The 23,309-nt window shown below is 54.4% G+C and overlaps 9 protein-coding genes across 9 annotated transcripts; 4 read left to right on the top strand and 5 right to left on the bottom strand.

Annotated features, from left to right (window-relative positions):
• The first annotated feature begins 388 nt into the window (after positions 1 to 388).
• Positions 389 to 1,789, top strand: P153DRAFT_320686 (aldo/keto reductase-like protein). Its single transcript, XM_033665120.1, has 2 exons — positions 389 to 819; positions 877 to 1,789. The coding sequence occupies exons 1-2, from the start codon at positions 647 to 649 to the stop codon at positions 1,709 to 1,711; spliced, it is 1,008 nt and encodes a 335-aa protein (XP_033521568.1). The 5' UTR covers positions 389 to 646; the 3' UTR covers positions 1,712 to 1,789.
• An 85-nt stretch (positions 1,790 to 1,874) lies between these two features.
• Positions 1,875 to 3,774, bottom strand: P153DRAFT_377457 (serine/threonine-protein kinase-like protein chk1; the record flags this gene model as incomplete). Its single annotated transcript, XM_033669738.1, has 3 exons — positions 1,875 to 3,492; positions 3,552 to 3,628; positions 3,754 to 3,774. The coding sequence occupies 3 exons, from the start codon at positions 3,772 to 3,774 to the stop codon at positions 1,875 to 1,877; spliced, it is 1,716 nt and encodes a 571-aa protein (XP_033521567.1).
• A 1,913-nt stretch (positions 3,775 to 5,687) lies between these two features.
• On the top strand, positions 5,688 to 6,404 carry P153DRAFT_61037 (uncharacterized protein). Its single transcript, XM_033673300.1, has one exon. It carries the CDS (start codon positions 5,808 to 5,810, stop codon positions 6,309 to 6,311), a length of 504 nt encoding a protein of 167 aa, XP_033521566.1. The 5' UTR covers positions 5,688 to 5,807; the 3' UTR covers positions 6,312 to 6,404.
• Positions 6,405 to 7,380: 976 nt separating this feature from the next.
• Positions 7,381 to 9,638, bottom strand: P153DRAFT_387722 (RGS-domain-containing protein; the record flags this gene model as incomplete). Its single annotated transcript, XM_033670678.1, has 4 exons — positions 7,381 to 7,500; positions 7,550 to 7,737; positions 7,788 to 8,880; positions 9,108 to 9,638. 4 exons carry the CDS (start codon positions 9,636 to 9,638, stop codon positions 7,381 to 7,383), a joined length of 1,932 nt encoding a protein of 643 aa, XP_033521565.1.
• Positions 9,639 to 12,489: 2,851 nt separating this feature from the next.
• Positions 12,490 to 13,513, top strand: P153DRAFT_358800 (uncharacterized protein; the record flags this gene model as incomplete). Its single annotated transcript, XM_033666828.1, has 4 exons — positions 12,490 to 12,519; positions 12,673 to 12,784; positions 12,862 to 12,949; positions 13,225 to 13,513. 4 exons carry the CDS (start codon positions 12,490 to 12,492, stop codon positions 13,511 to 13,513), a joined length of 519 nt encoding a protein of 172 aa, XP_033521564.1.
• Positions 13,514 to 14,290: 777 nt separating this feature from the next.
• P153DRAFT_368504 (uncharacterized protein) lies at positions 14,291 to 14,860 on the top strand. Its single transcript, XM_033668533.1, has one exon. The coding sequence runs from the start codon at positions 14,368 to 14,370 to the stop codon at positions 14,773 to 14,775; it is 408 nt and encodes a 135-aa protein (XP_033521563.1). The 5' UTR covers positions 14,291 to 14,367; the 3' UTR covers positions 14,776 to 14,860.
• On the bottom strand, positions 14,858 to 15,481 carry P153DRAFT_368503 (uncharacterized protein). Its single transcript, XM_033668532.1, has 2 exons — positions 15,414 to 15,481; positions 14,858 to 15,364 (listed from the first exon to the last, which is right to left on the bottom strand). Exon 2 carries the CDS (start codon positions 15,332 to 15,334, stop codon positions 15,119 to 15,121), a length of 216 nt encoding a protein of 71 aa, XP_033521562.1. The 5' UTR covers positions 15,335 to 15,364; positions 15,414 to 15,481; the 3' UTR covers positions 14,858 to 15,118.
• Positions 15,482 to 16,069: 588 nt separating this feature from the next.
• On the bottom strand, positions 16,070 to 18,347 carry P153DRAFT_60969 (uncharacterized protein). Its single transcript, XM_033673299.1, has 3 exons — positions 18,301 to 18,347; positions 16,191 to 18,249; positions 16,070 to 16,138 (listed from the first exon to the last, which is right to left on the bottom strand). The coding sequence occupies exons 2-3, from the start codon at positions 18,188 to 18,190 to the stop codon at positions 16,120 to 16,122; spliced, it is 2,019 nt and encodes a 672-aa protein (XP_033521561.1). The 5' UTR covers positions 18,191 to 18,249; positions 18,301 to 18,347; the 3' UTR covers positions 16,070 to 16,119.
• Positions 18,348 to 18,732: 385 nt separating this feature from the next.
• Positions 18,733 to 23,187, bottom strand: P153DRAFT_320677 (uncharacterized protein). Its single transcript, XM_033665119.1, has 2 exons — positions 22,737 to 23,187; positions 18,733 to 22,677 (listed from the first exon to the last, which is right to left on the bottom strand). The coding sequence occupies exons 1-2, from the start codon at positions 23,002 to 23,004 to the stop codon at positions 19,079 to 19,081; spliced, it is 3,867 nt and encodes a 1,288-aa protein (XP_033521560.1). The 5' UTR covers positions 23,005 to 23,187; the 3' UTR covers positions 18,733 to 19,078.
• Positions 23,188 to 23,309: the final 122 nt, after the last annotated feature.

Raw genomic sequence — 23,309 nt, 5'->3', positions numbered from 1 at the left:
ATTGATTTCTTGGGGCTCGAGTGTGAGCGGGTGGGTGGTGCAGAGATCTTGTCCCTTATGCATGCCTGCTGTGAGTGAATGTTGTTTGTCCTTGCTTTCGTCCCCGTTGTGGTTCTGTATTGTGGATAGGGGCGGCTGGTTGCTTGCGTTTTCATGCCAGTTTCGGTGGCTTGCATGAACTCTCCTAACCCTTTTGCGTTGTGCCTGCTTTCTGTTGCGTGCGGGAGTGTGTTGCTGACGAAGCGGGGTTCGCGCTAAGATCTAGAGCGGAAGTGATGTTGTGAAGGGTTTGTCCTTGTCGTTGATGTTTTGGATCAGCATAAGCATTCGCCACGTGTTCACGGAGCATTACACGATTTAGTATGCATATATGTACTACAGCCTGCTCGGGAATTTACGAATACAGTTGAATACATGGTGGCTTGCATAACGTGAAGTTTAACCCCGGGGGACGTGCTAATACCCGACGTCATCGGCGGGGTTTGCGGGGATAGGGAAAAAGCGCAGGAGCAGTTCGACTACGTACGAGTATCGTCAAGAAAAGAAGAGCAATATAAAATCGTCGTAGTCCACAAGAGACATACACACCATCTCATCCTCGAATTGACCATCACACGGTTAATCCCACAACAACATCACCACCAACATGTCCCTCCCCAAAGCCCAGCTCGGCCGTGACGGCCCCCAGATCGACCGTCTAGGACTCGGCCTCATGGGCCTGAGTGCTTTCTACGGCACTGCAAAGCCCGACGCAGAGCGCCTCGCCTTCCTCGACGCTGCCTATGAGGCAGGAAACCGCTTCTGGGACACAGCTGACATGTATGCTTCCCCGTCCCTACGGCCTCACTCCCCTCACCCCTCCTAACCCGCACCCAGCTACGGCGACAACGAAGAGCTGCTGGGCAAATGGTTCGCCGCCAACCCCTCCAAGCGCGCCGACATCTTCCTCGCGACGAAATTCGGCGCCATACCCTCGGGCGTCGACTCCTCCCCCGCCCACTGCAAAGCCGCATGCGACAAGAGCCTCGCGCGCCTCGGCCTCCCGTCAGTCGACCTGTACTACTGCCACCGCGTCAACGCCGACACGCCAATCGAGCACACGGTGAAAGCCATGGTGGAACTCAAAGAAGCAGGCAAGATAAAGTACCTGGGTATCTCGGAGATCTCGTCCGCCACGCTGCGTCGCGCGCACAGCGTCCATCCCATCACCGCCGTGCAGGTCGAGTACTCGCCCTTTGCGCTGGACATTGAGAGCACGCAGATCGACCTGCTGCGCACGTGTCGCGAGCTGGGCGTCGCCGTCGTCGCCTACTCGCCGCTGAGCCGCGGCATGTTGGCGGGTGCTATGCGCTCGCCCGCCGACTTTGAGGAGGGTGATTTCCGCCGTCTTGCGCCCCGGTTTAGTGAGGAGAATTTCCCCAAGAATCTCAAGCTTGCGGATCGTATTGCCAAGGTTGCGGAGAAGAAGGGCGTTACGCCCAGTCAGTTGACGCTGGCTTGGTTGCTGGCTCAGGGCCAGGATGTGTTTCCTATCCCTGGTACGACGAAGATTGAGAGGATGAAGGAGAATGTTGGGGGTGCGAAGGTTACGCTGAGTGAGGACGAGGTGCGCGAGATTCGCAAGGCGTGCGAGGAGGCTGAGGTTTCGGGCGGGAGGTATCCCGAAGCCTATTCGAGGTCGCTGTTTGGCGATACGGCGCCGTTGAAGTAGATGCGTAGATCTGCAGGAAGACGTAGTAGTAGTAGACAACCAGTGATACAAGAAACAACTTCGTAATCCTCAATTCATGTCCATTATCATTACCATTACCTCCAAGAACGCACCATACCCAACCCCTTATAACCCCCAAAACAACCCTTACAAACAACAAACCTCACCCCGACCTCAACACCACCTCCCCCACACAAACAACCACATTCTTAAAAAACCTTCTCCACTCCAACGGATCCCCACTCGCCTTAACAAACCTCGCCTCACTATACGCCACCCCATCATAAACCGCCGTCTCAACAACAACATGACCATTAAGCCCCTGCCTCCTTCCATCCGCCATCTTAACCCGAATACTCGCGCTCCCCACATCCTCACACTCACTAATCATATCGTCGCTGAACGTCGGGGCCGGCACGCCCAGTCTATGCAGCGCAGAGAGCAGGAGCGGGATAAGCAGGCCCAGGGAGTGCGGGGAGATGAAGCGAGCGAGGGAGTACGAGGGCAGGACGTCTGCGAAGCGGCGGGCGGCCTGGGTGAGGGTGAGGGGGATGGAGGGGGTGGGGGTGAATTGAGTGAGGGAGGGGTCTTGGGCGAGCATGTCTTGTGTTGAGGAGGGGAGCTGGGAGAGGAAGACTGCTGGGGCGGGTGGCTGCGTTTGCGAGGGGTATAGTGCGTGTGTGTGTTTTCCAGCCGCGGGCTGCGAGGCTGATATGCCGTCGTGCGAGGGTAGGCGTGGTGGACGTTCCCAGTCGAAGGGCGTTTCGGCAGAGGGCGTCTCGGGCTGCGTTGAGGAGAACTTGCTGATGTGGGCGGCGAGGTTGGTGGCGGGTGCGGATTCGATGTCCATTGCGTCTGGGTCGTTTTGGAAGAGTGCGCGCTGGGAGAGTGTGGGGCCGCGGGAGAAGTCTATGCGTAGCTGGGAGAGCATTTGTGTGGCTAGGCCGATGGGGTTTGCGCTCCGTCCTGAGGGCGATAGATAGGGGTTCTTTCTCGTGGACCAGGGGTGGGTGCGGACTTCGTCGAGGGTGAAGCGTGTGGCAGGGTCGAGTTTGAGCATGCCGCGTAGCAGCGAGACGATGCCTGCGGGGAGTTTCTGCCACAGCTCGTCTGTCGTGTGGCCACCCGTGTCGACGTACTCTCTGAACTCGTCGCTGCGCGTTGTCGGCTCGTCCCATGGTGTGTTGCCCACTAGCAGCACGAACAGCACCACGCCGCAGCTCCAGATGTCGCACACGTTCGCTGCGTATCCAACGTCCAGCATGTCGGTCCTCTTGCTCCGCCGCCCGCTGACTATCTCGGGCGCAATATATGGCGGCGAGCCACATACGGTGTTGCAAAGCCGTAGATTGCCATCCTTCTTGAACAGCGCCGCGAGCCCAAAGTCAGAGAGTTTGAGATCACCCTCAGCGCTCAACAGCACATTCTCAGGCTTGATATCCCTATGCGCAATGCCCATAGAGTGCATATACCCTACAGCACTAACCAGCTGCGAGAAGTAAAAGTGGGCGATATCCTCGCCCACACCCTCATCCGCCTCGATCTTGTCAAACAGGTCGCCACCATCAGCAAGCTCCATGGCGATCCACGTCCACAGCGCGTCCTCGCCGGAGCCCAGACAGTGGATGATGTTGTGGTGCTTGCCGAGGTGCTGGTGCAGCACGATTTCCATCTTGATCTGCTTGGGCGTGAGGCGGCCCTGCTTGAAGGCATGTTCCTTGTTGATGAATTTGATGGCGATGATGGGTTTGGGCGCATTGTGGGGGACAGCTTTGCGGATTCTGCGGGGGCGCGGTTATTCGTGTGTTCTAGGCTTGGGGGAGGAAGTGGTGGTGCGTACGATGCATATGCGCCCTGGCCGATTGTCTTGCTGACGAGGCGGAAGGGCAGGTTGGTAGGGAGAGGAGCAATCTGGCTCTGTGGCTCGTTAGTATCGCATAGCCTCTAGAACTCTTCACGCACGCGTCCTCTGCCTTCCACAGAACAGTGACGTCTCCCCCCATCCCATACACATCAAGACGGGAGAACACAAGACGACTCACCCCAGGCGGCCCCGGCACCATACTGTGCGACAAAAAAAGTAAGCTCTCCAACACAGCAACAACGACAACGCAAAAAAACAAAAGTCCCAGCCAAAAAAGCAACAGCGACGCGTTGTTGTGCAAGATTCCCACGCGCACGCCTTACTCGAAAACCTCGCGTCGCCCCCAACGCGCGCGCACGAGCCTTCCCACTTCGACGCGTCGGCAGGGGCTAACCGCCCTCTCACATGACCAGACTCGACGTGACATGACATGACATGATCTGCCCTGGCACTGGCTTGCCTATGATCTGCGAACCCTTGGCGAACCCTTTTTTTCCAGAACATTTCGTGTTGCTCCACAGCCCCTCACTACCTACCTAATCAGGGAACGTGATCGTGCGGCGCGGACATCGCATCGCATCGCATCGCATCGCCCATCGCTGTCGCACGACGATGGACGGGAGGATCGAGCGATCTATTGGCTATAGGTGGATGCATGCATGCACGTTGGGCATTCACGGGCAGCAAGGTTTGAACCGTGTTGGTCACTTGTGCTGGGTTTGTGTGTGGGTAGCCGGCGGTGGAGGCTATCTGCTCTACTCTACTCTACTCTACTCTATCTTATTTTACCCGGTGGGTGAATACTGGGTCGCGTGTTGTCGTGAGAGTTTGAGCTCGGTGGCCCGGATGGCTGCGGAGGATCAAACTACACGGACGAATGGGCTTGGCTTTGTATCAGACCCAACCATTGACCTTGGAATGTATCTAGTCGGCACAACTAACGGCCGTCGTCGTCGAGGAGATAACGTGAAGCTTATGGTAGTAGGCCAGGGTTGTGTGTAACCAACTCGGGCAGCAAAGAATACGGTGAATACGCTGGATGACCCGATAAGTACCCAAAGTGCAACGCACCCACCGACGGCCTTGCCTCCGTCGGCGAGCCAGGATCCCGAATACACAATACCCAGCTAGGATTCATTCTGCCTTGGAAGTATCACTCCGACGAGAGGACCAGCAAGCCCAGGACGACCATTTCCGTCCACCCAAAATCTTACCGAGCAACTCTATCCCTACCCCACCTTTCAATCAATCTCCCCCATCATCGGACCGTTTTCACGCCCAAACGCCCTGGCCGGAATGTTTCCACACACCCGGGCTCCTGCTCCATCGCCCTCATAGCGTCCCATCCCCAATCACAACCCGCCGGAGCTTCACCAGCCATGCAGAAACTCAATCTCGCGTGCCTTCTCCTAGGGGTTCAGGTCGAGAAGAAAAGAACCGCCGCAATGCAGGGCCAAGGGCGCTTGGAAAGCAGGAGAAGATGGGGAAGATTCATGACGGTCAATGGTCTGACTTTTGCCCGAATAAGGCATTTCGATTCCCGTTTCGAGGTATTCGGGTTCCCGATTCGAAAATGAGTCGAGCGCCCGTATCGAGATTCGTTCGATTGCCGTATCGAGGGTTCCCAGGATTCCTGCCGTGCTGCCACGTTTTTTGGGAAAACGGCCCGGACGGTAAGGGTGCGTGGTAGCGTTGTTTGTCTTGCGATTGGCTGTGCGACGACGTGTGGTCTTGTGGTCTTGTTTAGCTTTGTTGTTCCTTTGTTAATTCTTAGATGGATGGATGGATGGGCTTGGTTTTCGGTGCTGTTCGCGGCGTGGCGGAGCGGAGCGATCTAGATACTCGTCTACTTACTGCCGTACTCACCGTATTCAGGTCGTGGTCCTTGATCGTGGAGTCGTGGTGTATACCGGGTCTTGGCGGGCTACGTGTCGTGGTGGTGCTCGAGCATCTCGTTTGAGAAACGGGCAACGCCGACAAATATCGGACCATATGCGCCGCAACGTTGCGATGCCGTTGAAATGCCGCATTTAGACGGCAAGGACGTGTAGATCTACGTGAGCAAGTCGGCAGTCAGAGAACAAAGACCTACACAACCGCATCATCATCTTAGCCGAGCATCTGGATTGTCGTGGAAGGGTAGGGTGAGTCGACGAAAGTATCAGCCTCACTCCTCCAACCATCCGCCATGTCCATCACAATCCCACACCCGGAGCCACCCCATACCCATCCATGCAAGGGCAAAAACCCCCCCAATCCGCATACCGACTAACACCAAAAACCCCCTCGCATCCTCCCGAAAGAAACCCCCGTCCCACAAATCCCCTTCCCACACACCCGCATCCCCGATCCGTCCGTTCGCCCTATGTACCTACGTCCAACCACTACCACCACTTCCAGCGCCCTCCGACGCAACGTCTCCCACCATCATGCCGAAAGTCTAAGCACAAAAGGGCCCGATGTGCGCGCATCAACCCCCCGGGGGGGGCTGCGTCAAAGCTTATCACCACCACATGCCCTGCTTTACACGCACTTGATACCGGGACCTCACCACGGGTACCCAATGCCCAAGGCGCAACCAAGTTCCAAGACCGTGTTGTAAAACAGCGAAACGCCAGGGCCCGTGGCGGAGTCTTTGCGCCTCTCTCTCTCTCTCCGCGGATCAATCTCAGCTGTCTATGTGTGTGTGTACCGACCGGTATGCGTATATGTGAGTGTGCACGTGTGCACACATAGGGCAGGGCGACCGTCTAGGCCGTGGTTGGCAGAAAAGGCGACCCTGGCCGTCGTGGTCGTGGTGCGGCAGTTGAGGAGAGGGTCGGCAGGATGCGTGCGAGGGGTGCGGATAGGCCGTTTCGCCCGGGGCCGTTAGCTGTGAAGATCGTCCCTTGACTGGGGACCTTTGCTACTATGTATCGTACGATCATGGTGCGGTGTTGGCATGAGGGCTTGATAATTGCATACCTATAGGTACACCTTTTTTCAAATTAGGGCGATGGCACAGTATGAGATAAGGGGGGAGATTTTTTTTCGTCCCAGCGTGCGTTGACGGGGATGGAACGGTTGTTCGATGTGAGACAGCAAACTTGGTGGACGGGCGGTGTGTGTGGATAGTGTGTAATGTAATCATCATAAATCCTGTATAGCATTTGAGGTATTGTTTGCACTATCCACCTTCGCCGCCGTATCCTATCCTATCCTATCCTATCCTGATTAGGCGTCTGCATCATTGCAAACGCCAAGGTAATTATCGCCATCACTCCCCCCGGGAAGGGGGGAAAAGACCAGGCAGATTGCAAACGAAAAAAAAAAGAACCCAAGCTCATCACCGTTCCAAGACTTTCTCCTTGCATCAGCCTGTGGGTCTAGTGGCCTAGCTTGAAATCTCTTTGCATACCAAACCCTGACGAGCTCGGAGCTCGTGTAATTCTATATGCCCATCGCGAAGGAAATGACAAAAGTACAAAAAAAGAAAAAAGGTGCACCGGAAAAGAGCCGCGTCTGGCGGAGCGAAACCCCAAAAGTCTATCAAGTCCGCCATCAGAGAGATCGTCTGGTTATGACCTCATAGCGTGGACGAGGTGCCAGCACAACGGCAGAGAAAAGAAAAAGAAAAACAAAGAATCCTACAATCGCCCGCCTGATGCTGAGTTTTGGTCCGACCGGAACGCCTCGTAGAGTCGACAAACGCACGTATAGAAAAGGGGAATAATGCATCGGTCCGGAAACGAAAGAAAACGTCCGAGATGGTGAAGCAAATCGTGGTCATGTGGTAGGGAGATCGATAGAAATGGTTCTAGTCGTCTCATACTCGGGATGAGGTAGGAGCGGGAGAGGCAGGGACGTATGCGGAAGCTGCGGCGGCGTCCAGTCCACGGAGTTGCGGGGCGTACTTTGGATGTTTGATGAACTTGGGCACCGAGTCCTGATGTACGATTAGAAACTATTGATGATGTAGACAGAAGCGAACTTACACTTGACATGAGCTTGAAGATCGAGTTTTGCGCCTTGTCAAACAGCATTGCGACTTCATTAAGGCTCTGCAACATCGCGGCATCGTCGCCAACGGCCCGCGTCATGCGGGTAGCCAGTTGGGTACGGAGACTGTGGTCGATGTTGAGCTCGTTTGGTGAGCCTGGTGCTAAGAACGCATTGTATAGACCTGCGGTTGTCAGTATGTGTGATGGATATTGATGTGGTTTCAACGCGTACCATATGCAGCAGCGAGCGTTTCACGAATCGTCTCGACCTTGTTTTCCCCCTTATCGCCAACAGCTGACCGGTACTGCCTGTTGAACTCCTGGACCTCGAGGTAGAAAGACAGGTTCTCCTCACACATGGTCTCCTTGAGGAACTCGCGGTACAGAAGGCGCCATGAAGGGTTGCGAATGATGACGTTGGTGCGGTTGCTGTTCGAATCACGTGTGACACCATCTCGAGACTTTGCTGTAAGTGTCTCTACCAGTGAAGGATCTTCGAGCGCCCAACCTGCGACACGCTCGCCATGTGTGGTGATGTAGTAATGGACCTGTTTGATGGGCTGGAATGTGTGTTCTGGGTTGCGAGGATCGACAGGGGCGATGAGCTTGAGCTGCAGGAAGAGCGAACCAATCTCAATCGCTTCATGCGGTTCGACCATTGTGGAACAGTCTATGAGCCATTGTGCTGCATTCTTGCCGTTGAAAGTGTGCTCCCATGGACGGGTGCTGCTTGGGCGATGCTTGACGAGCTTTACGCCGACGTCGCATTTGGAGAATTCGTGTATCGAGTCAGAATCTGATTGTGTCTCATTTGCGGTGATGCCAACAAAGCGACGGAAGATGATCTCGATTGTTTGCTCGTCGTGATGTAGCTTGTCGTTGTCAGTATTACGCTCCAGGATGACCAGCTGGTGCGGGTTTCGGTTGGAGTCGATGACGGCCTTGACATGTGCAGACTGGATTCCGTTCCGTGTGCAGAATCGCTCTAGGATGTGGATACCCTTGGGAGTGAGCTGCCAGACTGAGCTCTTGTTGGAGAAATCGGTCTTGCCTTCGACTGATTCGACGAACTTGCCCTCGAGGAACTTTTGGCAAACGGAGCGAGCCATCTCTTTCGCCATGGAGAAGGTGGTGGTTGTCGTTGTGGTGACGACACGTGACGCATCTTTTGGATCCGGCATGCGGTTGGACTGGGAGAATTTGAGGGATCCGAGGTTCGTCACGGCTTCGTCTGATGTAAAGGTGAATTCAATCATGCGGAAGCGGACACGATGGGGGGTCAGAGGGAGCGAGACCATGAGCGTCGAGAACAGATCCTTGAAGTCCTAGAGTTGCACAGTCAGCCCAAACCCGCCAATGTTTGCCAATTCGAGGCCAGCTAGTGGTGGACGTGTTTTGTGGTAGTTGCCGTCGCCGCTGCTCAACATCACAGGCCAAGCGGGGTGGTCTTGGAGACACATGGCTGGGAGAGCAGAACAAAGCAATTTCGGTGCAGCACAGCACAGCACTCGTTCACGCTGGACATGCAGAAAAAGACGAAGCAAGCACTCACTCTTGTGTACGGGCGCTCATCGTCGGTCATGCGCAGCAGGCGCGAGCTGGTCTGATGCATCTTGCTGGGGTTGGCTGCGCTGGGCAGGCGGGCGGACTTGTGCGTGTGCTGCGAGTCTTCCGACAGCCTCTCTGGCTCGTGGCTCGGGTGGTCGGGGGCGTGGGCTGCGGGCGACAGATCTCGATGCTCAATGCCACGCGCAAACGGAGACGGGGCGCGCGGGGAGGGCAGGAGCGAGTCGGGCAGGGCAAGCGTCGACGAGGTGCTGCTGCGGCGAGTGTGGGCGGCCACGGACACGGAGACGGATCGCACGAGCTCGCGACTTCCTTTGCGGAGCAGCGGGAAGCGGGACAAGGTGAGGCGGCGGGTGGTGGCAGGTCTGGCGGAGGGAGGGCAGTCAGGGTCGGCGGCCTCGAGGCGGACCGGTGGCTCGTCCAGGGCGGCAGCAAGGTGGGAGGGGGCGGTGGGAGCAAAGGAAGCAGGCTCAGCAGAGACACGCAGAGAGGGAAGAGATGGGGTGGTCAAGGGCATCGCCGTCGGAGACAGTCAGTCGCAGCAATTCGTCGCAGAAGTTGACGAAGGGCGAGATGTGGGTACTCTAGCAAGGATGGTCGACCTCTTCACGGGCTCTGCTCACCGCCCTAAGCCGTCGATGGCGCCGGTCCTACTGCCATGACAAAGGCATCGTTTTCCTAGTGGCAGCACGAGACACATGGATGGCATGCACGGCCGCGCCCTCATGGAAATAAACGCCTTGGCTATGGCGTCGCCCACGAGGCATCCCTGCATCCATCGAAGACGACGAGCGGAGCCGGCTGAGTCGCTGTGAGTGGCTGCCGAGGCTCGCCTGTCCCCGGGCTTCGTGCCACTGCTACCCGAGCTGCCACGCTGCCTCGCCGCGATAACAAAGGGCCCCGACAGCGCAGCTTCAGAGTCGGCACCAGCACCAGCACAGCTCCAGCTCCAGCTTCAGTCGGCGCGCGTGCGTGCAGGAGCGTGCCCAGGACGTGGCTGCCCGTGACATCAAATTATCAGATTAGAGGCCGCCCGCCGCTGAAACACCCACTGCCCACGACCGGCATCATGCCAGAAGACGACATTGGCAGTACCGCCCGTGTGCTTTGTTCTTCCCTCCGCCTCGTCGTCTTGCCCACGTCTGTCTTGCCCACCGCCCACGCGCCAAGACGAGCGCGCTGAAAGAGAAGGACCTGGCCTGCACGCCATCGCTGTGCAACGAGAGTAGGTACGGCTGCAGCCAGTGAGACGCGTGCGTGCTGCTGTCGTGTTGCGCTGCTTCGTGTGTGGAGAACCGTTTGCAGGCTGCCGCTCCTTCTGCATCCGTCCCAAAACACCCACTCGTGTCACACCAGCTCTGCCAGAACTGAGCCAGGTCAGCCAGGTCACCCTCACACCACAGCTCTCTCTCTCGCACATCCGCGTCACCCACGCTCCCACTGCTGCACCGCCGTTTGCTCCCCTCCGGACAGGTCCCGTTTCCGCGTAACGTCTGCTGGGCGGACAGATTGCTTAAACGCGTCGCAGCACGATGATCCAAATCAACACCTGCCAATCGCAACCCTCCCCTGCCGTGCAACACGACAGCCCACGCTGAGAGGCGCGGAAGTTTGCTGCTTATTCCGTATTAACCTGGGCCGCACGTTGCATCCTTGCCTCCAACACGAGTGTGGTGGCCCTCCGAGCTGCAGAACAAACATGTTCTGACCAAAGCCTTCTCTCATCAGAACATGGCGTTTGGTACAACCCGCTGCATGCGGAGATAGATCATCCCCGTGATTACTAAATATCCCCATTACCTGCAGCCCACTGACAATGCGACGACAATGGACACCAGAAGTTTCAAGGCTGGAACTCGCCGTTCCTCTTCTTCGAGACAAGATTGACACGCCACCCTTCCACGTGTCCTGACCCCACTCAAAACTCGGCATCCTGTTGGGCATTCCATGCGGGACATCACAACGCCTAGCAAGCTGCTCCTTGCATCATCAATTCCACCAAGCTGGGTTCTACTTCGTCATGCCTATCCTCGACGCTTCTGGAATACCCCCGAAGTGTGGCCATATTACCGTGGGCGTCGCTTCGACGAATGAGCCAACACAGGGCTTGCCGCCAGATGCACAATCATCCTTCTGAGATCACGTCCTTTTCCAACCAACAAATTTCAATCGTTTTGAACAACATGCAACATGCTTTCGGATCGTCTTCCGGTCTGCAGATAGATGTAGATTGAGGAAATCTCCGAACGACGCCACGTGCCTGAGCTGACAATCAGATGGCACTTGTGTTTCAGGCTTCTCCGCCCTCTCGGGGTGCACTCCGGTCTATTAATGGTACCCGTCGGCGATGCGTAAATGATGTTGCGGCATCGTTCCTTTTTCGTTAAACAAGCTCCCTTCGTAGAAACTCACAACCAAGCAGATGACATTCCGCCAGTGCTAATCACCGTATCGCCCCTGAGTCGTTGCATCATTCCGGCTCTATTAAGTCCAGCGAGAAATCTGCGGACAAGGCATGACGCCAAGGAGCTGTTATCGTGACGTTTCTTACTAGCTGCCGCAGTTCAATGCCGTTCTCATGCCGATTTAACAGCGATCCCAAAAGATGCCGCTCACTGGATCCAGACGCCCTAAACGCAAGCAGGGAATATTTTCGAGTCATCCTTCTCCGAAGAGAACCCATCGCAGGAACCATCCGCCAAAACGGCAAAAATGCTTAAGCCCTCGACTCATGGGTCTGTTTTTGCATTTGGGTGCCAGGGGTTTCAACACGTGGCGACTGAGTTGCTCTGCCTAGCGGCCCGCTGGCGTGAACGATGGCGTCGCAAAACTCGTCTAATGCCTGTGCGCTGCTCGAGGTTGCCCATTTCGGGATTCTGACATGAGCAGCGATAACCCTTACTGGGCAAACCTACCGAGCACTACTGCATATCGGGGTGGATGACAGTGCTGCTAAACCTTGAACCTGAAGGTGGATGATGGGGTTGATCGTCCTCTGACCAAGCGAATCCACCAGCGTGGTGGTGTGATATGAGTGGCTTTGAAACCCATGCCCCTGCGCTGCCGTTTACGCAATATGCCGATATTGAGCGCATCTCCCTCATCTGTGTTTTCGTTTCTCCACTCGAGTCACATGCTCTGAGTGGGGGTCCCCGTCCCGAGTCTAAAATGTCGGTGAAGTTTGTACAAATGACTCGCGGTAGTCCACTTTGTTGGGGTCAAGGACGAGGTCTGGAACGCTTCAGCCAGCGCGTGCAGCAAGAGGCGGTTGTCGTGAGGTAGTGTCCAGAGATGATTTGTGGCATCATGTGGTGTTGAATACAGTGGCTTGTTGAACGGAGTGTTCCGCATTAACTGTTTCCACAGCCATGTGCACGCTCGCAGATCCCCAACGACGGGTAGGTATGGCGACTGCTTGCATGACGTCAAAAAGCGAGAAATAGATGTAGGCCAGACGGGCCTAACTCGGTCGTATCGATATTCATTAGAACCGACACGCGACAGTGTACAAACTTGAAGGTTTGACGTGGTGTTGAGATAAACCACATTAGGAAGAGAAGGATGATCGACTGCAGGCATACAGCGGTATTGCAAACAAGCTCTGTGTGGCATTTGTGGTGCTTCTCAACCTTGCGCCACGCATCCTCCTAGCCTGGGCGCGTGGTGAGCAGTAACAAGGCGCATTCTCAACCCATAGTGCAGGCGAGGAAGTTTCTTCAGGTTGAACGAATCGCGTGTAGAGAATGGCGTGATCGATAAGGTGTTTGACGAAGGCGTTGATGAGGTCGAGCTTTGTGGTCTTGAGGTGTTGGTTGGCCATGAGTCGAAGTAACTTCGAGTCACTACCCGACGGTAAGTTCGGAATGTGATACAGGTATCTCCATCTCACTATCCCGGTATTATGCCGGGAGGTCTTGCGAGCTTTGAGCTGTCACCCCCACACCGGCGGGAAAGCAGGTTGAGCGCTCCTTTCTCCCGGTGGGACTGTTTTCTAGGGTGTATCTACTGTGGTGGGTCACACATGGCCTCGTGTGACATGGACATCCTGGCAGTCCTGATGAGCTTGTAGCACCCTTTCAGCTTGTAGCTTCTGATTATCCCAGGGTCCAAGAGGGTCTCACCGCACCATCGAGACGGATAGATTGCAAGACTTGTGGGACGAACAAGAAGAGATCGGAGAATAATGTCCCTCTCCCTGTGCGCCTCCTCGTAACATCGACGTCCTCCTCTACGCGCCACGTCTCGAAGAGTCCCTTCCACTCCTCCAAGCCGGTATCCGTTGCCAAAGCTCGAAGCGAGCAAAGATCACTGGACAATATGTCTATATCAAGCCTACAAGTGGGGTTGGCATGCGCGGTCGATAGCGAAGTATTGGGGCTGTGGAGTTGGTGAGAAATATGGACAGTCAATAAAGACATAGGATAGCCCCCTGCAACATCACGCCTGACTGACATGATGTGTCACAGCAGCAGCGTGCAGAGGCTACGAGTCTACTCTACCTTCGAGCGGAAGACTACATCCGTTTCCAGAACTCAAAGACCAGCTGCAAGTGCTACCCCTTTCACGTCGACTAGTCGGTCCTCGTCTTCGCTTCGAAGCTGCACCGTGTACTCTGAGCGCCCTCGATATATCAGGAGTTCCCCGGCCAAGTCCACAAGTTCTATTGTAGTCACTCACGCAGATCTAGCATATCGCTATCGAGCTTGCCTTCGAGGCCCTTTCCGTAGGCTTACACAATCGAACTCGTGGTTACAATCCTTTGTGTGCCGATACTGTAGCAGCGTGTATGCTCAAGTACCCCTACAATATCTGAACTTACGTCGTGCTCGCACAAAGTAATCACATACCGTGCTGTAGAAGTGTCAGGGACACGGAGACCTATGTTCGAATCCGTCTGATTCACTGATCTTCTCCAGGCTGTTCTATCTGGTGATCTTTGACAGTGTCAGGAACTTTGCTAAAGCGCTACAGGCACACAAGTCAGACACTGTGTCGTGTCCTGTCCTTCTCGTGAAGCTTGCAAAGTCTCGTAGTCGTAAGCGGAACTCTCAATCTACAAGTATGTCGACATTATACCTCGAGTTGACAAATACTACACGAAAAGTATGCCTTCAGATGCCTATTTGGAAGCATAATAGCAGGTCTTGTAAACAATCAGTTCTTCCTGCAAACCAGGCCAGTGTTCACATCCAATCAAGACCTCAACATCCATCTCACTCCATTGGCGGCTGTTTAATCAAACAACTATGCTACTCGCTAATCCAGACCTCACAACACCCCCACAGCATCACCCGAAAAAGCCACTCGAAAAGCGTAAAGTCCCACAAACAGGCCTCCAAAACAACAACCCTACACCAAGCGAAACACCTTCCAAAACAATCCCAAAACGCAGATCCCTCGTAAAGTTTTGCCCTTCCCTTTCGCCATCCTCGGCTCCAAAAAAAAGCGAAACCGAGCCATCACCCTACAACCAGGAACCCCAGCAAAAAAGACCCCACCCCACTCCCTCCACCACTTACCACCACCGCACGCGCTCCACGTGTCTAGCCCCAATACCCAGGACCCCGGAACCCGTTTTCCCGCCAAAGCGCCCACACACGCAGGTCAGCCTGCACTGCCCAGATCCGGCGCTTAGGCGCGTAATCTGTTCGTAGCAAAAAAGGGTCTGAGAGAGAGAGACACACAGCCTCGCGCCCCTCCCTCCATGCATCACAACATGTGTTTTCCGACCCCCCCCCCCAGCGCAACAAATCACACACATGCCCCCAAAACAAAGCAGATCCGCGGACATGCGCGGCGCTAGAAGAAAGGATGCAGGAAGAGTCATGCGCGGCGCCGTGTTCAGACGTTTTGCGCTGTAGGATTGCGGCGCGGTTACTGTCGATCTCCTCCTGGCCCTTTTCAGGAGGGCCGTGGGCTGGGTTTTACCCGGGGGTGCGGCGATTGGTGCGTGGGAGGATGTACACGGCGCGAGTGTGCCGGTGGCCTGGCGGTTGGTTATGGGATTATGGTGTCAGGGGGTGGGTAGGTAGGTAGGGAGGAATGGTAGGTTTTTTCGGTGACGTGATGCGAGGTTGTGCTGGGGAAATTGTTGCCGCGTGCGTGGGCTGTGTGATGGGTAGATCGGGGAGGTTTGATTGATGTGGCGTGGAGGATGACTGCGTTGGTGGAGATGAGGCGTAGGTAGGGGCAGCGGTTAACCACCACCCACATAAGTATTAATCACCACCCACTTAAGACTTTCTGGTGGCTGTTTCAGCCAACGAGAACGCGCCAAGAAAGACCCACTTACTAAACAAGTATAGACTCCCTTAGTATTATCTCCCCGTTCACAAACATGCTGTTCTTCTCCCATTTTCCACCCATACTTGGGTGGAAAAGTGTCAATTTTTTTCGATAGACTGACTGAGCTGGTAAGCTTCTGATGATTCTGAGTTTCAGAAATTAAAAATTGGCCCAGGATTGATGAGTTTCTGTGTTTACAAAAGTGTGACTTATGTGGGTGGTGAGTAATACTTATGTGGGTGGTGGTTAACCGCTGCCGTAGGTAGGTGGTAAGGCGGTGTGTGTGCGGGTTGGGAGGGATTTGGTGTAAAGTGTGCGTGCGTGGGTGAGAAGAGGATTCTTCGGGATTTCCGTTCTAGGCTAGGGTTATCGTGACGATGGCTGCATGGTATGCGTGTGGAAATAAACTTTCAGATTCATGTCCATTCACTCTAAAATTTATCAATGGATTGATTCTGCGCTTGATGACCGTCGAGTCGAAGATTTTTCCACAACCCGGAAATCCTCGCGTGGGCTAATGAAAATACGCAACGGTAGAAAAATACCTCCTGTGTACAATCGAATCTACAATCACATGCGTCTCTTCTACCATTGTGCACATCCAACGCTTTGATAGATTTCCCACTCTCCTCCCGAAATCACCACTCAAACCCGATAACCAACCTGCACACACGCAAGATGACTCACTGCCGTACCGCCAGCGACCACACAGGTCAAATAGTATAGTTCAATCTATCGCGAATCAGCACTAAATTCGATCCTATCCAACCACCAGAAGACTTACTTTGTCGTGCCCGTCTCGCCGCCTTGATTGGAGTGGACATAGCCATTCTCAAAGCTAGAGGCATGCTGACGCGGGTAAGCTGACGTGAGATGAGGATCACCCACCCACGATATCGGCATGTAGTGGTTGCCTCGGTACTGCTGATAGTGGGGATAGCTGTATCCTGATATAGCCTGAGGAGGCGGAACATAGTGAGTGTGCATGGGTGCGATGATAGACGGACCCGTCGTCGTATACTGGTTGGCGTAGCCATGTAGTTGATGTGGAAAGGCATACACAGGGGTATTCAATCCATACGCCATGCTACCCGGTACCGAAGAAGTCGTAAACATCACATAGGGCACAGGAGGAGCAAGCGAGCGCAGCACCGACGAAGCCCTCGATGTCAGAACAGCGTCCGTCACTCCTTCCCCCGCTGTCCACGCCGCCGACCCGGAAAGCCGCGCCATATATTCTTCCAGCAGCCTCATCGACTGCGGGCGCACGCGAACCGGCGGCCAGCACCACGTCCTGCACATATCCACACTCGCCGACTTCGTCTTCAGACACACCTCGACATACGACGGTTCTCTCATCCCCGGCGATTCGGGCTCGAGCAGCATGACAGGCGTGCCATCATGCCCCATCTTCGGCTGCCGCGTGATCTCGAGACAGCGGCTGCGCGAATTCGTGTTCTTGCGCGGGCCTGTGACGTTGAAGTACACGTTATCCTCCATGGGCTTGATGCGCAGGACCTCAAAGTGCGGGTACGCGTTCCTGACGACGAGGACCGGAGCGCCGAGGGTCGCGGAGTTGCGAGGATTAAGCAGCATGAGCACCATGCCGGGTTGTATCGTGCGCATGTCTTGCGGAAGGGGCTTGTATAGATACCGGTTCTGGTTGGCTTCGAGCTCGTTGACCCGTATTTGGATCTTCTGTAGCGCGCTGGGGTCGACGCGCACGTCCACCGCCCACTGGTCGAGGTTCGGCCACTCGATGTGGAACCGCTGCTCGAGGTTGACCCAGGTCTCAGACAGCATGGGCGCTGAACCATAGGCTAGCTGTAGAACTTCTGCGCCGTCGTCTTGTGCTGTGTTTCCTAGGCGCAGGCACATGTTGAGCTCGCGAATGGCCCATGGGGGAGATTTGGTTAGAGCGTAGAAGTAAGCGTAGTTGCCCTCTAGACCGACAACGAGCATAGGGTGCTTGAAGAACCGCTCTTGCCGCTTTTGGTGGTGGATGATCGAGTCGGGTAGTAGCTTGCCATCGGGCATGTAGTATACCTGACCAAGTGTGGGAGGTGCATGGATTGGTCTCCGAGGCCAGGATGCTGGGGTTGGAGGAGGTCGTGATGGTAAGTTGGGATGAGACAGTGAGGGCAAGATGAGATTCGGAGGTCGAGTAGGCAAACGAGGTGGCTGGTCAAGAGTCGACAGGGGCGGGCTTCTCTGAATGGAAGTTGTGAGCGGTGGGCCCTGAGGCAGATACTCCAGCACAGAACCGGTCGGTACTTGTGATTCTGCAACAGTCGATTCCAGAAGCGCAAGGCTCGAATCATTCGGTTTGTGCCAGGAAGCACTTTCAGACGCTGTTGTAGACGATACTGAGGTGGTTGACGCCTTTGTTGAGGCACTTCCGCTCAAATCATTCGTGGGTGAGCTGATAGACGAATCTAATACCGATGTAAGGGCTGAGACGAGATGTGCACTCGATGGAACATGTCCTCTCTCATACTCGTCGGTGGAGTTCAGATAAGTTCCATCGCAGACAGATATCGGGTTTTCCTGACTCAGGTGCCCAAGTTGTCCATCTGTCAAGCCAGTTCGAGAATCCCCATGATCTCCAATGGCTTGAGAACGGATTTTGCCGGCAGTTCGAGTCGCCGAATCGGAGTAATCCAGACCATCAGAAGATGTAGGATGTATCCTACGGAAGCGGCGTTTTCTCAAGCAGTCTTCTGGTTGAACGGAACCGGAGACGGAGGCTAGATCTAAAGGGATATATGTAGTCTTTCCTCGCATATTGAGGCCTTCGTACTTTCAGCTAGAGGGTATGAAAAGAGTTGTTGATAGCAGAATCCCTATCCCAGGTCAGTGAATATGTCTCCAATGTGTGTGTGCTGAGGACCTACAATGTTGCTGAACAGTGCAAGATACCAAAGAAACGACGAATCCAAGCGATAGACTCAATGCAGAAAAGATGGGACCGAAGAGTTGCAGTTGATACTGTGAAGTGAACACTCGGACCAGTGATGACAAGAGTAAGGTTTACCGCAGAGAAAGGGCTAGTAGTTTTGGTTGTAAGCGAAAGATGAGAGTAGAACAGAATGGGATGAGGGTTGATAATTGTACTGACGGTAGTACTTATCTGTAACGAGAGATCCCAGTTGGTCTGTGAGCCAGGCACCAGGCCAGTCCAGCAAAGTACAAATGGTGAAAGGGTTTGAAGAACGTTTCCCATATTACAGTTGATGGAGAGTTTGCCACCATTATGCGAGTACAGCAACGGCTACTTTCACTCTCGACTTCCAAGCCTGGTGGTGTAGACTCAACATCACATTATCGTAGTATCTATTTATCTCAGCCTTGACATAGATGCGAAAAGACTTAGGTCCTCTGATTCCAGTATGGTAGAGTTTCAGACAGTTAATAGGGTTATCTTGTTTGTTGGACGAGATGACATGATGCAACCAACCCTCATCTAATGATCAAAGGTCGATTCGAGCAAAACCTCGAAGACCTATGCAGTAGATATGCATATCGCTCGGAATAAGAAAACCACGAAGCACCCGTCTCCGGTCATGAGACGATCTCCACACACTTCTGTGGACACGAGAAATCCAGCAGCAAAACCTTCGCTTTGAGAAAAATATCTCGTCTCCTGCCTCCAAATGCTCTTCCAACCAAACCTTACATAGTCTTCCTCGGTCGTCCCCTCCCTCTCTTCCCTGAGCTTGAGCCCCGACTCGGAACCACAGCCCCCCTGTTCTTCGGAGGCCTTCCGACTGGTCTCTTCGCCACAGGCGCACTAGCAGGCACATCCTCATCCGACTCCGAATCACTCAAGTCCACAGCCTTCTTATTGACGCTTGTGAAGGTAGATGGTGGCGCCTCAAAAGTTGTTGTCGTGGTAGTCTTGCTCGACGCCTCACCATTACGTTTTTTGCTTGCGGAGACAATCTTGATCTTCTTGCCATTCATTCCGGGACGGGTGAAGATGGAGTTCGTCGCTTTCGCTCGAACAGGTTCAGGTTCAATCTCAGGTTCGGAGTCAGGCAAGTTGTTTTCTTCTTCGGATAGTGGATCGGGTGGAGGCGAGTCTTCGGCTGCAAGACCGCCGAGGAAATCGTTTGTGTAATGATCATCGTCGTCGGAGCCTTCGAACAACGCCATCTTAGCGCGCAGGTTCTCCTCGGCTTCACGTGCGGCGGCTTCCACGCGTATTTTTTCTTCCTCAGTCTTGCGTTGAGCTTCGAGGGCTGCGGCGGCAGCTTGCTGTGCTAGAATGAGCGCTTCACTGTCCTGGTCATCTTCTTCGTGAACACTGTCTTCGTTAGACATGTTGTTTGTGCTGTTTCGCCTTGGGTGCTTCGGCGGTCGACCGACAGGCCGGATTCCAGCCTCCGTTGGTTTGACAGGCATAGTCTTCCTCCGCTCGTTGTACGCTCGGTTGCGTTCTCGATCTTTCTCACGATTGGGGCGTACATCGCCGTCTCTGAAATCTGGCGGGAGTTCAGTTGGGAGATCTTCTTCGCCCTCGTTCTTACGAGCTAACCATTCGGATGCTCGCCCGTGAGAGCGTCCGACATATCCGCCTTCGTCCTCATCTTCCTCATCAAACTCCTCGTCAGAGTCGAGCGTAATCTCTTCAAAGTGTCGAGCAGGACCACGAGGTCTGCCGGGTTTGGCAGTTCCGTTCGCATTTTGGTTTCGCTTTTTAGTCGTGTATGCCTGATCTTGTTCGACACGCACACGGTATGTCTTCGGTCCCTTTTCTTTATGAGCAGCTTTATCGATGGCTTCCGGTTTGGACAAAAGGTCAGACTGAAGGATGGATCGCGTATCCCCGGCAGCATCAGCTTCCTCCGGCGTGCTCTGGCGTACGGGCTGAGGGTGAGCTGGAGCCGGCCTCTGTCGTATCTCCTCAAGACGATCGGCACTCAAAAAGAGTTTGACAACTTTTGATTTGCCCTTCATCCTTGCAGCAACGAGGATGAAGCGATCTTCGCGCTTGGCTTCTTCCAACAACTTCCTCTGCACCTCTTTCTGGTATTGTTTACCAGAAGCATTCTTGGGTTGAAGTGGCTGGGCGGTTTCGTCCTTTTTCTTCTTTTTTTGCTTCTTGGATTTACCCTGTCGTCTCCGATTGCCGTCCTCGTCCTCGTCGTCGTTTCTACCACGCTTCTGGCCGAGTCGAGGAATATCTCCGTTCATGTCAGGATCAGGATAATACGATTCAAAGTCATCATTTCCATCGGCTGCCTGCACAATAGCTGACGGATCAGCGTAGCTGGGTCGAGTAGCGTGACCCATGTCATTGGCATTACCGTCAGCATCGTCTACCGGGGAATATGCAATACCGTTCCGCATGTAAGCATGATCCTCGTCAATGTAACGTGCGTCGAGTGAAGGATCTGCCATCTTGTCCACCTCTGCCTGTTGCAATCGCCGCTGCATCGCATTCTGGCCCATGCCTTCCTCGTCTCGCAGCCAGTTCAGGTTGGAGACGCTGAAATCGACGAGGCATTCTACCGAACGAGGATCGGCTACTTTCTTTGTGTCGTGACCGAGAAGAGTACCCTTAGGTTCGTAAGGACGTTGTCGATAGTCTTTTCGACACGCGCCCGTGTTGCATACTCTCCTGCAATGCGGACACAGCCAATTGGCATTCTCCATAATGCTTAACGGCATGACGTCGTGGGCGCGAAAAAGCGTACCATAACAGTAGGCGAGATCGCAACCAGAGCAAAAAGCCATCTTCCAGTTCGGGTGCCTATGAAGGCAGACGTGGCAAGACTTGTGTTTACTCAGCCACTGCTTTGATTTTTTGTTTGCGACCTTCTTGACATGTCCATTTTGGTCGACTACAGGCTCATCGTCTTCTGAGGTACCCTCAGGCTGTGGACTCTTGATGTCGACAAAAGGTCGCACTCGTAGTTGCTCCTGGCAGACCTGAGCAAGCGTCTTCTTGCCCAGATAACGGCGCTCCTCTTGCAAAGGCAATGGTGTCTTCTCCGTCATGTGGCCATCGATGTCGATGATTTGCGCACGCCATTCTTCGTATTTGTGCATCAAGTCTTTCCACTTCCACTGTTCAACCCAGGTGTAGCCCGATTGACATCCACAGCTGCGGCCCATGCAATAACAATCCATGCACACATCGTAAGGTTCTTCGATTTCGGAGCTAAACAGGTTTTTGCATGTTTTGCAGCTCAAGAAGCGGTTGAAGATATTGCATCTGCAATAGGCGCAGGTCACGTTGCTGTCATATGGCAAGAACTCAATGTGCTCGCGAGAGTCGGGCGCAAACATCTCCGATAGCATGATGCTCTTATAGAGGTCGAAGAGCCTCTTAAAGTCTCGCTGAACCTGGCGCACCTTGACGGAGCGCTGGATTGTGTCCGCCTGCTCACCTCCCATCTCCACCTGGGCCCGAGCGGACTTGATGAGATTCGAGTATTTCATCAGTGTGTAGTAGACGATGGCTTTGTTCTTGTACTGCTCGTCACGACACACGACTCGCGAGTTGGGCAGAGCTTCTTGTAGGGCAAGCTCGAGAGTTTCGACAGTTGTGCGATTCCAGGCGATCTTCATGGTGCGAGTGCCGCGATTCCAGACTTGATGAGGAGCCAACGGTGGGATAAGGATGAAGTCCCCGGGCCGCTGCTCGACCACGTATGTCTTGAAGGGTGCCTTCTTCCACGCTATGAGTTGGGCGAAGTGGTTCTCGACCTCGATATCATGACCCAGAACAGACAACCAGTACTCGGAGACGAGATGTCGGTCCTTCGTCTCAGTCATGAACCAGATGGAGGACCCGGGGCGCTCGGGCTTGCCATCTTCACTTATTTGACCCGAGGCGTTGACCATGATGTTCTGGCCGAGGGAGGCACACATCTCTCGGTGAGAAGGTGTATATGTGCCTTCGTGTCCAATGTAGCACATGAGGTTTTCAGCGCGCATCTCAGGCGGCAGACTGCTCATGAGGTCCCCAGCGCGTGCAATTCCACGACCCTTGCGACCACCGAACTCGTCCAGCGCGCCAGGCCCTCCCATCTCGCCAGTGCTCTCATTAAGGTAGAACAGCCCAGATGGAATCTGCTCTTTCAGTTTGTCCTGCCATACGTGCGGACAGTCGATGTCCTTAAGGTAGATGCGCTGGCGCGTCTTGTCGCGATACCGCTCAGGCGCGTCGAAAAATTGGTCCGTAAGCTTGCTCATGTGCTTCAAGTAGTGTTTGAGGGTAAGTGGGATGTTTTCCTTAGTGGTGATATTCCGCGCACTCTCGACTACATCAGAGTTTAGCCATGTTCGCAAGCCAAATGTTGGGTGGTCGCGTGATGCATACCTTTATCGCCATGATTGTCGCGCAGCCATGCGGGCGTAAAAGTCCATGGATCCAGCACCTCCTCGAAGCCGTCAATGACCAACGGCTTTCCGCCAATAATGACATGCAGCAGCACGAGCTTCTCAAACTGCTCGATGCCGTTGCTGGCGATCATCTCGTACGAGATGCGGTCTACATACTGGAAATTGTCGGCTGTCTCGACAAAAGTCCGCACGTCAAAGTCAGGCGGTATGGGCTCGAACGAAGCCCGAGGGCGCGCGGCGGGCATCTTGAGCGTGTCGTGATGACATGTAACAGGCGCGTTGCGAGTGGGGTTCCAAGCTGTTAAATGGATGTCACCTCGGCGCAGTTGTAGTCACAGTCACGATATTACGACTACCTGCAGCCAAAGCTCGCGTTGATACTACTCCCATCGGCGCAGTGAGCTTTTGTGGCGGGCAGACGCTAGGCGTCGAAAGCGTTGATGTGAGCGACGCGACGTGAAGCTGACCTTACCCAGGTGGAAATATTGAAGCCCCACTTTTATATATCACGTGAGATCGAGAATTAGCGTGCCTGCTTCTCAAACAAGTT

This window comes from Dothidotthia symphoricarpi, assembly GCF_010015815.1.
Source record: "Dothidotthia symphoricarpi CBS 119687 unplaced genomic scaffold P153scaffold_15, whole genome shotgun sequence".
In the NCBI taxonomy this organism is placed as follows: Eukaryota; Fungi; Ascomycota; class Dothideomycetes; order Pleosporales; family Dothidotthiaceae; genus Dothidotthia; species Dothidotthia symphoricarpi.
This window is presented reverse-complemented; position numbering and strand designations above follow the sequence as displayed.